Here is a 17,402-nt window from a genome sequence, read left to right as displayed (position 1 = left end):
CAGGAGAATGAAAAATTATTTCATTTAATTAATTTACTTTTATTTCTGAGCAAGTTTGACATCCATAAATGCAAATGTACAAATAAAAACAACTTTATGGTTTTGTCGGATTGAGTAAGGCTGCATAGTTGGTTATTAAAGACTGTTTAATTATCCTGATTCTTATATTTGGCCCTTTTTAACTTATTTATTTATGCAGTCGTTTCTCCTTTTTCCTTGTTGTTTTGTATGCATTGTGTTTCATGTTCAATGTATAAAGATTTGAGCTTGCATGTAGGCCTATAATTTTTTTCAATAATAAAAATAATAAATCATTAGGTCTACAAATGCGCATGCTCCTTTTTTAGCCTTTTTTTTCGAGAGAATATGCTAATCACTTATTTTCAGGTGCCAATCAGGTGAGGCGTTTTGACGCACAGTGCTCCGCAGCGCTCAGGGGGCGGAGTCAAGTGCTGAACGCAGAATAAAACCACCGCAGCCCGCGAGCAGACCTCAGAGTGAGGAGAATCATGGACGTAAACTAAACAGAAAGTTACCATGATAAAAGTTAGGCATTTCTTTCAAATTACAGCAACAACACCCGTTTCCCTTGTAAATCAACAACCTTCCCCCCCCAGGGTCTGAGGTTTGCTTACGTTTACAAGGCATCGCTTTTTCAACACTAACTACAGTCACACTCAGACAGAAAGAATGCGCGAGTCAGTTAGCATTAGCCGGCTAGCAGCGTGCTGACAGCAGCGACAGGAGGCGAACAAAAGATTGCTCTGCATTTGTCCGTTGCACTGACATTCGGTCCATGTAGAAGGGGCAATTATCAACACAATGCCCGTGTTACTTTTCCTGATAGACACGTCCGCCTCCATGAACCAGCGCTCCCATCTGGGCACTAGCTATCTGGACATAGCGAAGGGCGCAGTTGAGACTTTTCTGAAGGTAAATGAATACACCCCTCTGCTTCACACTCTCACTTTACTGAAAACAAAAAAAAAAACATGCGTTTCCGTTCGCTTTTCTCCACAGCTGAGGAGCAGAGATCCGGCCAGCAGGGGAGACAGATACATGTTAGTGAGTTTCGAGGAAGCACCGGCTGGAATTAAGGTACAAACTCTTTTATTTTCTTCCAAACCTGATTTATTTCACTCCAGACACTCCAGCGCTCGCTTCGTCTGTTTGCGTTTCAAATACTATGGCTAAATTTGTAATGTGAACACATTCTGTCCAGCATGAATTCTTGTGTTTAAACATGGCCGACATTTTGTTCAGTGTGGCAGCAGAGAGCTCTGTGTGTGTGTGTGTGCTTGAGAAAAGAGAGCTGTGGCCGGGGGGATAACATAACTTAGTTTTCTCACCCACAGAGAGAGAGGACTCTTCACTGCCCTCTACATTAATACCCTCTACATTAAGCAAAATTCAGATCACTCTGTCTGTCTGAAGACTTCTTATGTGAGGAACTCTTAAAAGGCATAACTAATACATTTCGTCTTGATATTTCAGGCTGGATGGAAGGAAAGTCACGCCACTTTTATGACTGAGCTGAGGAACCTGCAAGCAGTTGGATTGACATCGATCGGCCAGTCTTTACGGACTGCTTTTGATTTGCTCAATCTCAATAGATTAGTTTCGGGGATAGACAACTATGGACAGGTATGTTATAAACCAGGGACTGGTATAAAGTCTATGGCCTAGCCCCATGAGCCCATCCCCAACACATCACAGTTAAATAAGCACCCAATAGGCTCACACTGTGCCAACACAATCCCATGAGCCCCTGGTGATACACAGTAGTAACAACTAAAATGCATCTTGGATGCAAATAAGATAATGACTAACTGAAAAACATGTCTTTATAGTAGGCGCTGGTAATGCTTTTTTTTTGCATGCTTGCTTTGAACATTTTTCCAGTTCTTTGTATTCTCAGGAATTTTTTTAGGACAGTTCTTGGATTTCTGCATGTTGAGCTGTGAAAGTTCAATAGATTCAATATTACCTCACATAGATATTATGATAAATGCTATGAAGGCTATTTGTGACTTTGATCACTCATCGAAGGTTAATTTTATTATTACTACATTTTCACTTTTTTCCCTCAAAAATATGATGCATGATTCTAGTTATTATGCAGAAACTAAATGTTCTCATTCGTTTTAAGCACGTTACTGTCTTCACTTTTCACAGCCCTTGTTCCTTTACCATTCACATTTACTGTGGCTTTCCTAGGTTGAGATCCAGCAATTGCGATAGGAATCTGCATGATCAGTAATTTTTCTGAGAATTTGAACTTTTAGGGATTTTTCTCAAACAATTCCTATGACAATCTAGTCTCCCTACCCTATTTTTTGTTGCTCCAGTCGTTTGTCCCTGCTTGACTTTTATTTGTAATTTTTTTTGAAAATAGTGTTTTTAGTTTTTGATATATGCCATGTTTTTAGATTATATATATATATGATTTCCAAGTTTATTATTGGCATGTAATGGAGCTTTATTGGGGTCATTAAATCTCTGCCTGCCTAGGTAAATTTAGATACAAACTCTCTCCTAATGTTATTGTGAATACTTGGTAATGCATCTTTCTTGGTTTCTTGTTCACGTATTTGTTTCCGAAATGATTCATCCATGAAACCTCTCTGTGCTGAAGATATAATGAAGTGTAATAATAATTGATAGAGCAGAGCGTTTTAATGATTGATTACGCATTATTTTAACAGTGCTCATGTTTTGGTTTGTATAATAAAAGCAGTGTTACTACCAAATAGTTAACACCAAAAACAGTGGCAGTGGTTATTATTTTATAATGATTATATTGTCTTGTCTTTTGCAGGGTAGGAACCCTTTTTTCTTGGAGCCAGCTATCATTGTGGCCATAACTGATGGCAGCAAGCTGACCAGCAGTTCTGGTGTACATGACGAGGTGGGTTATTTGTCAGTATGGGAGTTTCCTATTTTGTTTTGTACTTGCTATCTCCTTCTTGTTGTTTCCCCTTAAACTTTTCATCTTGATATAGTTCACTCCTTCCTAACAGGGATGGAAATTAACTTTTTTGTCCACCGGCCACTGTGGCTTTTGGATTTCCAAATCTACCAGCCACTTTCTTGTTTTAAACCGACAATGTGTAACTGCATGTGAAAATTAATAATACAAGATCTAATACTAATACGAATACTAATCTCAAGTCTCAATGAAATACTGACATTTTACCTTTCAGTGATGCTCAAAAATACTGCCTATCTAGGCACCTTACTAGGTTTTGAAACAGCCGACTCTTGCTGAAGTAGCTCATTCTCTCAACTCCGTAGCCCAACCGGATGATGCACTGCACTGAACTTTTTTAATGCACAGAAGTTATTTTTTCGTACGCATTAATAATGTTGTACTTCATTCACCAGTATAAGTGTTTTTTATCTTTTCCTTTGTTTTTTCTTTTGTGGTTGAGAGAACACGTGGGGAAAAGTCCCCTGTTCAACACTGCATCACTGAAAAAAATCTTGGCTCGCAAACTTTTACGCCGTCGACAAACGAACACACAGCATTTTTAATACACCGTTTTTACTCGTCTCGTCACGCCAGAGCTGTCAAACACGTGTAGCGATACATTGCTGTTTCTACAAACAAAAATGAACAGCGTAACAACTTACTAGCCACAGAGCTAACTTCTGAAAAAGTACTTGAAGACTGGAAATAAAATGCATCCCCCGGATAGCAGTTATTAGACACGCGACCGATAATACTGTTTGTTAGTTTGCTTATTATGCTGTTAAAAACAATAAGATGAACGTAAACTGTCCATTAGCGTTGTCACAATACCCATATTATTGTTTTGATACCGATACCAAGTCAAGAATTGCGATTTCGATACTTTCCCTGAAAGGGAAAAATACACTCTCAAATATCATTGCTGTGCTTCACTCTCTTCATATCATTGCATCATATAACACACTAATAAATGAAAATATGAACAGCGTGTATGTTAAACATTTGAACAAAATATGAAATATCAAATTCAAAAAAAAAAAATAGAGCAATGACATTCAAGGTAAAAAAAAAAGATTAAATCTAGCAGCATTATCTCAATTATCATAAGAAACATAAGAGTAATAACTTTATCTTGATTCTGAACTTTGAATAAAAATATGAACAGCGATTTATATTAAACAATGTTTCTGAACTCAGAAGATTAAATATCAAAATATAAATATCAATTTAAGCAATGGCATTCAAGGTATAAAAAAAAAAAGCAAATAAAATTTAGCAGCAATATCTCAGACATTGTAACTTATTCTGTCAGTTTTGCAACCTTTCCTTTCAGAGGAGAAAACTCAGCCAGTGAGCTTTGAGCGTCATCTTTATTGAGCATCATCTTTTTCTACCAGTTGTGGACCGGCGTCCACAGTATCACTTGTGCTCTCACATGCAGCCTAGTGATGTGCGGGTCGGGTTTTTGTCCAACCCAAGGGTCCCGTTTTTTTAAGTAATTTGGCCCGCCCCACAAATAAAGTAACATTTCTTTACCCGCCCCATGCTTCGGGGACATCACGGAACATACGTTGCTACTTAGACCTTCATATTGTAAGTTACCTTATCAAAGAACCTAATAAAATATGAAAATATATATATCAAATATTTAATATAGGTTATATGAAATTGCACTAGTGATAGTTCGTTCAAGCACAAACCTTTTAGGTGAACTAATCACTTTTGTTCACATAATCCACTGAATCATATTCACTGAAGTTCCATATGCTTGTTTTAATATTAAGCAAACAGAACATAACTCCACGTTTAATCCCCGATTTATTAATGTGAATATATTATAATATTAACTGTCTGACCAAACAATTAAATGTTAATTATGCAAGAAAACCTCGTGCTTTGTTCATCTGAACAACTTATTTAGACTATTTAGGTAATGTGATTATGCACACACTTTAATAAAGCCAAATCAGTTTTTGTCACATGGTTATGAGACGACCCGTGCATCACTAATGCAGCCATCTCGCTGTAGTGTTTGTCACATGACAGCTGTAGCTTCTTTGCTGCATGTGTGAGGAGAAAAAACACAGACAAGTCCATAAGGCATTGCACACCCCAACATGAAGTATGTCTCTTACAAATCTGGAACACGGTCATTCTTTGAAGAATCGATACTAATAAATGTAATTTAACTTTAGTTTTTCATTTCCGAGAATCGCGATACTTTTGAAGTATCAGTGCACCGTGCAACCATACTGTCCATATAATCTAAAATGTTGCAGAATGCTGGAGGAGAATGAACTTACCGGGGTTTGACAGAGATGTGACAGTATGCAGAAATTTGTGCGTGATAAATTCAATTCTTCACACGATCTTGTATATCATGAGCTCGTGCTATAAAACATACTGTAAATAACCAACAAATATATCACTCCACCAGCGGCACTAACTTCAGCTGCAAACACTGAACTGGGAACAACGCCGCTGCTTCGAGCCCTGTTTACACCGCCTTTTCTCCACGGAGCTGCTTCGGATGATATTACACTTTATTGCGTTTTGTACACATACCAGGGATGGAAATTAACTTTTTTGTCCACTGGCAGGGTGAAACGGTATGCTATTTTTATTTACCTGCCACCGTGGCCGGTAGGTGAAGCAAGTTTACCCACCACAACACTAAATCTCCCGCATTTGGCTGATGGCGGGTGCTAATTTCTATCCCTGCATCCTTTCTTTATCTAACATCCATTGTTCTTTTTGGCCGAATAACTTGCAGATCTTTAAAAGTAGTTGATAAAATGAGCAACAGTCAATGTATCCTACAGATTTTTTTTAAAATTTATGTGATGACATGTGAATTAATTCATTATTTTTCTCTGCTCCAGTTACATTTGCCCCTGACAACACCATTGCCTGGCAGTGAGCTGACCAAAGAGCCCTTTCGATGGGACCAGCGACTCTTCTCCTTAGTGCTTCGCATTCCAGGCCACACCTCTCCTGACCCTGAACCAATAGCTGGAGTTCCACTTGACCCATCCCCTATTACGCCCATGTGTGAGGTCACTGGGGGTGTGTATGCATTTTAACTACTTGCAAGTGAACATTTTATTGCTGAAAGACAAATGTTTGGATTAGAAAAGTTAATGTACTTCATGAACTCAAATTCATGAACTTTTAACTCAAATGAAGTCTGCTGGCCGTGTATTTAGTGGTTCTAGTGCAAGATATTGTATAGTAGTGATGTTTGGCACTTATTATTTTTTAATTATTTTGATAATTATATTTGGTGTAACAGAATATGTTGACATGCTTTAATGTTAAAAAAACAAATTATTTTTCAAATACTGTACATTTATTGTAGGTCCTCTATGGCCCGCCTCTCTCAAACACTCAGTTTCTACAAAGTCCCTCCTTCCGACATCTGCAGTCTGCTCTGATTGGCCAACTGACCCAGTTCATTGTGATTGGCCGAACACCGCAAGCACTCGTCAGAAAGATTCCATATTTCCTTTCCATAATCGCGAGTTTAATCTTTCAAAATATATGTAAAAACGGTTAATAATGTCCTTGGTTTTACCATCATTTCAATCCCAAAAGGGGAATAGTCGCGTGACAGACACAGTGATGAAGCTTGTATGTGTTTGTCAGTTTGCTACAGTCAATAGCAAATACTTAAACTAATAACAAAACATACTTACAGTAGCTGATTCAGGAGCGTCAGATTGTCGTAGCAAAGTCAGAGTTACCTCCTCTCCTAGGTTCATGAAACGGTCGTCCATAAAATGCGTTGCTGTTCTGTTGGAAATAATCTTAAAGATTCAGATAGTGTAGCCAAATAGTGTTATTTTACTTTCATCTAGATATGCACAGCATCTCCCTGACGTGGCTGCTGAAACACTTACTGCGGTTACTGAAACCACGCCGCCTTTGCGTGAACATTTGGGGGGCAAAACGCAAATATTTCCACATGATGTCAAATGTGGGAGATTGTTCGAATAAACTGTTTTAGGGGGCGTGGCAGAGTCTTAACTTTGATAAAGAATATCTCTTTGGATTTGATACTTTAGTCTTTGCAACATTACAAATCTTTATGCACCAAGAGCTTGTAACACTCCAAAGAGAAAGGAACAATTGAAATCGCATCGTATGACCCCTTTAATAATAGAGTTGCGTAAAAGTGACATTGCATGATTATGTGAGCAAACTTTTTTTAATTTTTTGGAAACGAATGTTAACAAGAAGAATTACCGTATTTTCCGGACTATAAGTCGCACTTTTTTTTCATAGTTTGGCTGGTCCTGCGACTTATAGTCAGGTGCGACTTATTTATCAAAATTAATTTGACATGAACCAAGAGAAATGAATCAAGAGAAAAACATTACCGTCTACAGCCGCCAGAGGGGGCTCTATGCTGCTCAGTGCTCCTGTAGTCTACACTGAAAACATAGAGCGCCCTCTCGTGGCTGTAGACGATAATGTTTTCTCTTGGTTCTAAATAAATGCGACTTATAGTCCAGTGCGACTTATAGTCCGAAAAATACGGTAACATACCTACTAGAGGTGGGAAAAAACTATTCCTCATTGCATCGCCATTCTCTCTGACGATTCTGGATCGATTCTAAACTTTGTTTTTAACCAGATGTGCGATAATGCTGAGTTTTATTTTAGAAACACCCATATTCTGCTTGCTTCCAATTCTTCACACACATACACCACTCGAACCTTCCTTAAAATTATCTTTCAAATAATTTCGAATAAAGCCCCTCCGCGAGAATTTGCAGGAAGTTGAGAGAGAATTGTTCATGAGCAAGCATATGTAAAATTACAAGATTTATCTTTTTTGCATTTAAACTAACATTTTTGAATTGGATATTTATAGGTTTGAGGTTACAGAGTAAATTTAGACCACTCTTTAAAAAGCTTTACATGCCCTGCTGAGTAAATGTCAGGTTGTACCTGTCTGGTGATGCTTAAGTGCTGTGAAATGGTGTTTGAATTGTGTATTAAAGAGAATTGCTGATTTGTGGTTAAGTGCAGATTCTGCTGGACTTGCGTGTGCTGACTAATACAGCTGTGTAATAGAGACAAGCTGAACTTCACTATAGAGCGAGAAACAACGTCTGTCCTCTCATGCTGATAAAATACTAAACACAATAGAGCGGCTGCTCTGCAGTGTGTGTGTGCATGCATATGTGAAAAGCTATAGCCTGCCAATGAACTGGCCAGAAAAAAAAGGCCACTTAAAATGGTTTCCTCTTAAACCAGTGTGTTAAACAAGTAAAAATAGTTGTGGATAGAATTTACATGAAGCACTTATGAAGAGCTCACATGTCAGATACAATTGCTAAATGTCTTTTGATGGTGTTTTTTTTTCTGGTGTGTGTTTAGGCCGTTCATACAGCGTATTTTCCCAGAGAATGCTGAACCAGTGTCTGGAGTCTCTGGTGCAAAAAATCCAGAGTGGTGTGGTTATTAATTTTGAGAAGACTGGACCTGATCCCCCACCTACTGAAGGTAAAGGTGGTCCTGGTTTTTGTAGCTATACTTTCAGTAGTTTTTCAGTAAAGTGCATATTAGGCTGATGCATGGGGCAACTTTCTGAGCAATTTTGCCGGGCAACTATTTTTGAGCAATATTTCTTGGGCGCTTTCCCATTAAGAAAGGGTAACAAATTTTTATATGGATACTTTAGATCAGTCGTCAGCCCTGGGTCTCACCTGATTGCCCTTTGACGGCAACATTGTTCAAAAAGTTGCCCTGTGTATCATCGGCCTTAATGTGACCAATATGGGTATATGGTGGATATAGATGGATACTTCATAACTCATAGTATTCAAACATGAACACGATTCAGCCACAGAACACTTTATATAATTTACACAGTATAAACACTAAAATGTAGAAATTGTTAAAATTTTAAATACATTTCCTTTGATCGCAAATTAACATTTTCAGCTTTTTGTAACAATTTCAAAGTCTTTGTCATGATTTGATCAGTTATATAATGAATGATAGAATTACTTTCTTTTCAAAAACAAGCTAAATATTGATCCCGATTTCCCAAAAAATATTTAAATGGTATTATTTGCTTTACAAAATTTTTAAACCAGGCCTTTAATAATGACTCTACTTTTTTTGTTTTACCCAGATTGCCCAATAGAATTGAAGTATGGACCTCAATCATGGCACAGCTGTCATAAGATGATCTATGTCAGACCCAACCCTAAAACTGGTGTTCCTGTTGGTCATTGGCCTATCCCAGAGTCGTTTTGGCCTGACCAGAACTCTCCTACTTTGGTATTTAAAAACTTGTTTCAGTGTGCTCTACCATCTGTTCAGTCTGTTTTATTTTTAATGTAATGTGCATATGCTCTGTTGGTTTTTCTAGTGTAATGAAAATTTCTAAGCCTTGCAAGTGTACTGTCTGCTCATTTGACTCTGTCCCTCTGCAGCCTCCACGTGCAGCTCACCCGCAGGTGAAGTTTTCATGTGTTGATTCAGAGCCCATGGTGGTGGATAAAGTGCCCTTTGACAAGTACGAGCTAGAGCCTTCTCCACTCACTCAGTACATACTGGAGAGGAAATCACCGCACACCTGCTGGCAGGTACTGCTCGTCTTTAAACACTGTTATACACACTGGTCAGGTTACATATACCCTGTATGTTCTTTCAGACTGCACTGACTTGCACTCCTGCTATGGCTGAGCGTTAATTGCTGTTTATACGTTCTCAGGTTTTTGTGTGTAACAGTGCTAAATACGGAGATCTCGGCCAGCCGTTTGGTTATCTGAAGGCCAGCACAGCTCTCAACTGTGTCAACCTGTTTGTCATGCCCTATAACTACCCTGAGGTGCTGCCTTTGCTTGGTAAGCTTCATTAGTAAAATCAAATCTATTATATGGAGGTATGAAAGGAATAATTCATAAAGAATTGGTCGGTTTTTTCTCTAGTTCTGTCTCGTCTTTAAAACCTTTGCAATTAGTTTGTTTGATATTTTATTCCACCAAACTAGAATAAAACTAGCCACCAGTTTTCTTTGAATGTGAATGGATATGACTGTCATATATAACTCTGTTTATCATTTATAGATGACTTGATTACGGTGCATAAGTTCAAGCCTCCAGCAAAGTGGCGACAATCTTTTGAGAACTATCTTAAAACAGTCCCGCCCTACTATATCACTGTAAGTAATGGAATCAGTAATTCATTTTGGACACTACAACATTGTGATGGTATCTTTTGGAATGCATTCAAGTTATTTAGTTTTTTTTTTTGCTTAATCCTGATTCACACAGGCCCTGCGGAAAGCACTTAGAATGATGGGAGCTCCAAACCTGTTGGCTGACAACATGGAGTATGGTCTGAGCTATAGTGTTGTGTCTTATCTCAAAAAGCTCAGTCAGCAGGTATGTTCTTACATATTTTGTTTTTATAGTTTTTATTCTTAAACATGCTTCATGAAGTTATATATTATTCTGTGTACGTCACAGGCAAAGATCGAGGCAGACAGAGTTTGTGCATCAGTAGGAAAAAAGGCGGCACTAGAAGGTGGGATCAAACTTCGCTGCAGAAGCTCCGCCCTCTCTCTGGCACACAGGAAGGATTTCACGCAGCTGTTGCACAGTATCATGGGAGATGGGCCAGCTCTGCCAATTGAGGCAAACACCAAGGAGTTTGCTGGCTTTCAACTAGCTGCTCTGAATAAGGTACATATATATACAACCATAAATTCAGCACACCTTGTCAATGTTTTGTACTGTTTTCAAGTTGTCAAATCCACAAAGATGTACATGACATTGCTCAATGTGAATCAAGTCAGACTGAGATTAATATTTAATGTTGTTTATTTTGAGGGCTGGAATTTGTGAGTGCTTTACATATGGCATTTTTGCAGTTTAGAGGCAAGTTTTGTGCCTAACTATTCCAAAAGGACACAGATGAGCAAATCATCCATGTTCAGCTCTCACCGAATCCAGATCACTTATCTCCTGTTTCCTTCTCTTTTTGCACAGGCATTAAAACCTCAAGGACTGCGGAACCCCTATGATATCCCAAGATCTCATCTGCTAGACCAGCTGAGCCGCATGAGGCGGAACCTTCTGCACGCAGGCGTCTGTGTTCTGAAAGGTCAAGATCAAGGTAACGCTCAGACAGCCATGAATGGTTATTGATTTTCTTAGAGCAGTTTCCCGAGTATCTGGGTTATTTGCTCAATTAAATTTAGCTTCTGCTTTCCAAAAGAATTGTAAGCCTTTTTATCTGATATGGTTATGCTGTTTACATGGTAAGTTTTTTTTTATGTTATTGTATGTTTTTATAATCAATATTATTTTAGACCAGCTGCACAGCGTTCCTATTGCTCAGATGGGCAACTATCAGGATTTCTTGAAGCATTGCCCGTCCCCTCTGAGAGAAGCAGACCCCGATCAGCCTAAACGGTTGCACACCTTCGGTAACCCCTTCAAATTGGACAAGAAGGTGCCTTTAGATCTCTTACTTTCAAAAAAGGAGCATAATAAAGATGTGACTTTCAGGCAAATCACTTTGTCTCTCTGTGTCAGGCGATGATGGTGGATGAGGCAGATGAATTCGTTACTGGCACTCAAGGCAAAGGCAAACGTCCTGGAGAATCAAGCAGTCCTGCTGGGGGCGGGGTCCCCAAACGCAGACGCTGTATGTCTCCTTTGCTCCGGCTGGGACGAGCATATACACCTCCCAAAACACCACCTAGAAGTAAGTAACCAGCACATACAGGCCGAAAAAACCTTTAGTAGCAGGTCATTCAGAAATTAAAATCTTTTAATTAATTCATTTACCCTTATTCTGTGAGCAAAACTTTGAATCTTCAGTTTTATGCATGTTTCATACCTGATTTAACACAGCTCCAGATAATGATGACACAGAATTGGGCAATCACATCAACAACCATCTCGAGTCAAACCTCGACTCGGACGAGGAGCCGAGTCCTGCACCTGAGTCTGAACTGATGCAGCAGAGGAACCTCCTTCAGCTGGATGAGGTCGAGAACCAGGAGAACATAGTGCAGGAGAACGGCCAGTCCAGCGATAGTGAGTTTTCTCTGGGCAGCGAGGGTGAAGAGGAGGCCCCACGCCGCTACCCTTCCCCTTGCCAACTGAAAATGATCAGAAACCAAGAGAGCCAGGAACTGAACTCTGAACTCCGAGTACTCATCACCAAGGAGATCAGGAAGCCAGGCAGACGTGAGTCACAGTGCACACATACATGTGCAGATGTCTGCTACTTGACTCTCCTGATGCTCTTTCTTGAGTGGTGTCCAATAAGCACAGGAGGGGTGACCACCCACAAATACTGTCTTGGGCCTTGTGAAATCAACTGGCCATGCTTGCTTGCTTTTGCTACACGTGTAGATCTGTAACCTTGTTACAGCTGGTTTTCATTTTTATTTTTACATCATAATGAATATTACAGGCTTTTGGAAATTAATTTGTTCTTGTTGTTTGTTACAGTTGCTTTTTGGCATTGCTCATAACACCATATATCAAACCTTTCTTCTTCCCCAATGTCTTTTTTTTTTTTTTTTACTTTTGTCTTAATGCAGGTTATGAGAAAATCTTCTACCTCCTTAAGCAAATCCAGGGCAGTTTGGAAACGCGTCTGATCTTTCTGCAGAGCATAATCAAAGAGGCTGCCAGGTAAACTCCAGATTCAAATGCAGATTTTTCAAGTAGATGCTAACTCTACATACTGATATTTTAAAGGTTAAAGCCCCAAGTATGCTTTATTTTTTTTAAAGCATTCTCTACCTCTCACAGCTCTAGTCTAAATGAGTGTAAAGTGTGTCTTCATATCGATACGACGATGTATCATCACAGAGATTTGACAATACGAATATCGATGCAGCTGGCCCTTTATCGATATTGTGGCACGTGCACAGCAGTAGACAGTGCTAAATTTGGATACAAGAACGCCTTTTTAAATTGAGAGGAAAAGTGCAAGGTTTCTAAAAAATAATGAATGGAGCATATGTAGGCTACAACAAGGTTTAATCTGGCCGCAGAGGAACAAAACCGGGGTTGCCTGATATAAAGAGATGTTATCCTCGAAACATTATGCAATACGGAAATATCTGTTAAGTGTGTTACTTATCTTTGTAAACCTGGCAACCCTGTCTGTGCACACGCTCTCCACTATAAACACGCTTGTTTTCTGAAAACACCTGTTAGCTTACAGTTTAGCGATCTCCACTTCAATATTCAATTCTCAGAACATTGTAATTCATCAACTGTTAATTTACACGAGAGTGAAAGAAAGGAGAGAGGCTGTGCACGTATGAATTGCCACATTGCTCTAACAGTGAAGATGTGGCTTTAATTCCTTTAGAAACAATGATGTTACCAGCTCCATATTGAGAAAGATAATGTAGCTATTTTTAGTTTATAAAAATATGCGGGGCAGTCCTAAAAAGTTTGTTCCTGAATGTCTGATTGACTGAGCGTGTGTGTGCTTAAGATACAGAAGACAGTGCATTAGTTTAAAACTCTTCTTTTAATTTTATTTTAAAAAAAAAGTAGAGAGTGCATTCATTTGTACAATGATATTTTTAATATATATTTGTGACATTACAATATAAATTTATTCGACTGAGTAAATTATTTATAGGCTTATAAATAAAAAAAAATAAACAAACAGAATGTTGTACCTGGAGGGGAGCACCCAATGTAAACATTAAACATATGCCATTACCTATTTTGTACTGTGGTACAGTTACGGAGGCCCTTCATATTGCAGAGGTCAACTGCTTATAGTTAGCACTGGCCCTAAAGTATGCAGTGTTTCATAAAAAGCTGTTTTACTAAATTCTACTTGGGTTCATTGCTGTCCTGCATCGTTATACATATCGTATAGTGGCCTCTGTATCGTGATATGTATCAAATCGTGACTTTGCAGGTGATACACAGCCCTAATATATATATATATATATACATATTCATATTGAACCATTTCGTATGAGGCTTTCGGTTCAGTTACATTACGAACCAAACGATTCGATCCATTGGACTAATCAATTAAATTTGGAAAATAAAACCTCTTAAAGGGATACTCCACCGTGTTTTCATATTAAACTGTTTTTCCCTTACCTAAGACGAGTTGATACATACCTCTCTCGTCTCAGTGCGTGCACTCAATCGCTTTGGCGCGCGGTGACACTTTGAAAGCACATAGATTAGCCCATTCATTCAATATGGGCCAAGCAGAGAAGCTTCCAAACACCTCCACGTTTTCCCTATTTAAATAGTTACTCGCGTAGTGTAACTCGACCTGGGACGGTAACACAAAACAAAACGTTGCGCTTTTCTAAGCGTGTAAAATGGATAACTATATTGTATGGCGGAATACCATGGCAAGTGCTTGTAAGCACTTCGTCTTGGCGCAGTAATATCTTCACTCGTGAAAAATCCTCTCACCGGCCACTGCTCCCTCTAGTGAAGATATTACTGCGCCAAGACGAAGTGCTTACAAGCACTTGCCATGGTATTCCGCCATACAATATAGTTATCCATTTTACACGCTTAGAAAAGCGCAACGTTTTGTTTTGTGTTACCGTCCTAGGTCGAGTTACACTACGCGAGTAACTATTTAAATAGGGAAAACGTGGAGGTGTTTGGTAGCTTCTCTGCTTGGCCCATATTGAATGAATGGGCTCAGCTAAGTGCTTTCAAAGTGTCACGGCGCGCCAGAGCGATTGAGTGTACGCACTGAGACGTGAGAGGTATGTATCAACTCGTCTTAGGTAAGGGAAAAACATAGTTTAATATGAAAACACAGTGGAGTATCCCTTTAAAGTGGGTGAAATATGATGTTCTCGGTGCCACTGCGCTCAACAAGTCAGCCCAAACATGTTACAGGAAAGTGCTGTCTGCCCTGCGGTAACCTCCCCTTGCTGGAGTGCATCTAAAGATGATGATCTTGTATCGACGATAGCCAGAGATGTTGTCAAAAACATCAATTTTTGGTAATATTAAGATATTTGGCATTTCCAATTAATGAAGGCCTGTTAAATTATTTTTATAAGACATATTATTATTATTATTATTATTAAGTTACTTTTATTAGGCCTATTAAATTAAAATTATAGTTAATTTGCCCCGCAATAATTACCAAATAACTGATGCGTTTTGAGGATAACAAAAGATAGGGCTATATATTTACTCCTCAATTTAAAAAAAAAGTTAAAAAGCTTTTATTTTAAGCACCAACTTCCACTGGAAAAACAAAACCATTTAACAATGTTTCTTTGCGGTTTTTTTCACTATGTAATATTCAAAATATTAAGGGAATAAATTAAAACAGTTAGCTGTATACCGTTATCAGCATATGTTGAAGTAGATTCGTCTCTCATCGTCTCTGAGAGAACATGCAGCGTCAGATGCTGAAAGCACCAATATTCTGGTTTTACTTTCACTTTCTATATAGAGAATTGACTGAAGTTAAGACGGTCACCGGCATAACTCCTGCACAAAGTTTGCACGTTGCTTGTGTGATCCATTGGCTCACCTTCATGGTTTAAAACAAATATTATCCAACATTGCGACTTAACTAATTACCATATATAACATGCTGTTTTCATGGACAAAGCTCTCTAATTACTAATCAAGTTATATGTGTGTGTGCAGATTTAAGAAAAGGGTCTTGATTGAGCAGCTGGAGAACTTCTTAGAGGAGATTCACTTAAGAGCCAACAGCATGAATCAACTGGACGGTCTCTGAGCACTCCATCTGTCCTACTTGAAGGACTCGCACACATATCTGCACTATTTATGTCGTTATTTTGGACTTGTGTGTCTCCAGTCTTTATCAGTATTGAAGCTGATGTTATCAATGAGGACTTGATGGGGTGTCGCTAAACCTTAGGATTGGGAGAAATGGGGAAAGTTGCTCTTTCTATAACAAATACACACGCACTTCTTTCTTTTTTCATCTAAATGTGCCAAAAAGAGAACTGGTTGGCATTGACTTCATTTGTGTTTTTGTATTCCCTGCAACATTTTGACATGTGGCACTGATCACCAATATAAAAGTTTTTCTTTCATTTCAGTCGGGAATTGCACCTCTGTGGACTCACTGCTACATTCAGTCTAATCAGACAAGACAGACGATTTACTGGAAATCACATTTCTTAGGTTGGGTCTTTCTTAATAAAGCAACTAAATCAGCAATAACTCTACACCAATAAAAAGGCGAGTTACCCAGCAATTCTTTAAAGTTGGAGGTTTGAGTGACTTTGAGGTTTTATAATTAAATGCAGACCTGCACACTCCAAAAGTCATTTGTTTGTTAAATAACTCATCTCAGGAATGATGTTGCAGAAAATTTAGCATTTGTTAGCAGATGAACATCTATGAATATTCTTTAAAAGCTCTTTCTCCTTTCACAAAAATGGTAGTTAGTTTAATCCATAGAAACAAATTTGCCTCTTAGACTCATTTTTAAGCCACCCAGCATTATTAAGCATGGCTCCAAGCAACTGTTTTGCCTTTTGCAAAAGACCTTCTGTGGCATGCCATGTGGTTTTCAGACCGCAGAACCATGACAAACTTCTTTGAAAAGGGAAGGACTGTATAACTTCTCTAAACCTTTGCTCTATTGACTAAAAATTGCAAATAACAGTTCTCCACTGAGTAACTAGATTTGATTTACAGAAGCAACAACCAGAAGGATATAATAAAGAAACACCCAAACGATGTAAAGTTGATACCTAATCATTCAGAATGGAGTTAAGAGCCACTTATTCACTGATATGGAAAGTTGCTGCAAATGTATTCTTACATTACTGCCAAATCATCAGTATCCCTTAGTTTTTTATTTAGGTCTGTCTGTGTCTCTCACTCTTTTGACCCTGCACCCTAATGTAGGGACCAAATCTTTGCCATACATGTTACCGATAAAGGAGAAAGGCTTCTTTAAAAAGTATTTTTATTATGCTGTATATATGTACATGGTGACATTGAAAATATTATTTAAGAATGTTTTGGTGGAAAGCCTTTTTTTGTATGTATTTGAATAGTCTATTTTACACTGTGAATAGTCATGTAAATAAATGACATTTTACTGTCATTAATTTCTCCGTGGCACAATGTCATTAAAAAGGATTGCAAATCTTACCATGTTCATTGTGTTTCTATATACTTAAAGCCATCAGTTTGCAGGGGAAAAGATTGAACTGGCTTGTCATGTGATTTCTTTTTTTTCCTCTTGCTAAACCACAGACTGATGAAACCAACAGTTGCTACTTGGAAGTTTTGGTTCTAGATCTCACAAATTTCAACAGTTTTTAAATGTGTGGCTCAGTACTTGACAGAGTTCTTATTTCTAAGATCCGTGAACTGATGGTAACAAAACATTTCCATCGGAATTTAGGAAATTTATTGAGAGCAGATGGGAAAAAATGACA

At 38.4% G+C, this 17,402-nt stretch overlaps 1 protein-coding gene across 1 annotated transcript; it reads left to right on the top strand.

The window, feature by feature from the left end:
- Window positions 1-474: 474 nt before the first annotated feature.
- ints6 (integrator complex subunit 6) lies at window positions 475-17,112 on the top strand. The gene is made up of 18 exons (XM_059499996.1): window positions 475-933; window positions 1,021-1,098; window positions 1,495-1,644; window positions 2,819-2,908; window positions 5,854-6,037; window positions 8,357-8,482; window positions 9,117-9,265; window positions 9,421-9,573; window positions 9,702-9,834; window positions 10,057-10,151; window positions 10,264-10,374; window positions 10,459-10,674; window positions 10,981-11,107; window positions 11,304-11,446; window positions 11,530-11,701; window positions 11,851-12,189; window positions 12,549-12,642; window positions 15,625-17,112. The coding sequence occupies exons 1-18, from the start codon at window positions 823-825 to the stop codon at window positions 15,716-15,718; spliced, it is 2,565 nt and encodes an 854-aa protein (XP_059355979.1). The 5' UTR covers window positions 475-822; the 3' UTR covers window positions 15,719-17,112.
- Window positions 17,113-17,402: the final 290 nt, after the last annotated feature.

The sequence above is a fragment of the Carassius carassius genome, chromosome 19 (assembly GCF_963082965.1).
Source record: "Carassius carassius chromosome 19, fCarCar2.1, whole genome shotgun sequence".
Taxonomy (NCBI): Eukaryota; Metazoa; Chordata; class Actinopteri; order Cypriniformes; family Cyprinidae; genus Carassius; species Carassius carassius.
Note: the sequence above shows the minus strand (reverse complement) of the source record. Positions and strands in the feature narration are given on the sequence as shown.

Bases quoted from the DNA above. Each gene is read 5' to 3' on its own strand.
- ints6 (XM_059499996.1), top strand. From the start codon at position 823: ATGCCCGTGTTACTTTTCCTGATAGACACGTCCGCCTCCATGAACCAG. The intron at 1,099-1,494 runs GTACAAACTCTT...TTGATATTTCAG, and splicing joins AAGCACCGGCTGGAATTAAG to GCTGGATGGAAGGAAAGTCA. The intron at 11,108-11,303 runs GTAACGCTCAGA...ATATTATTTTAG, and splicing joins TCTGAAAGGTCAAGATCAAG to ACCAGCTGCACAGCGTTCCT.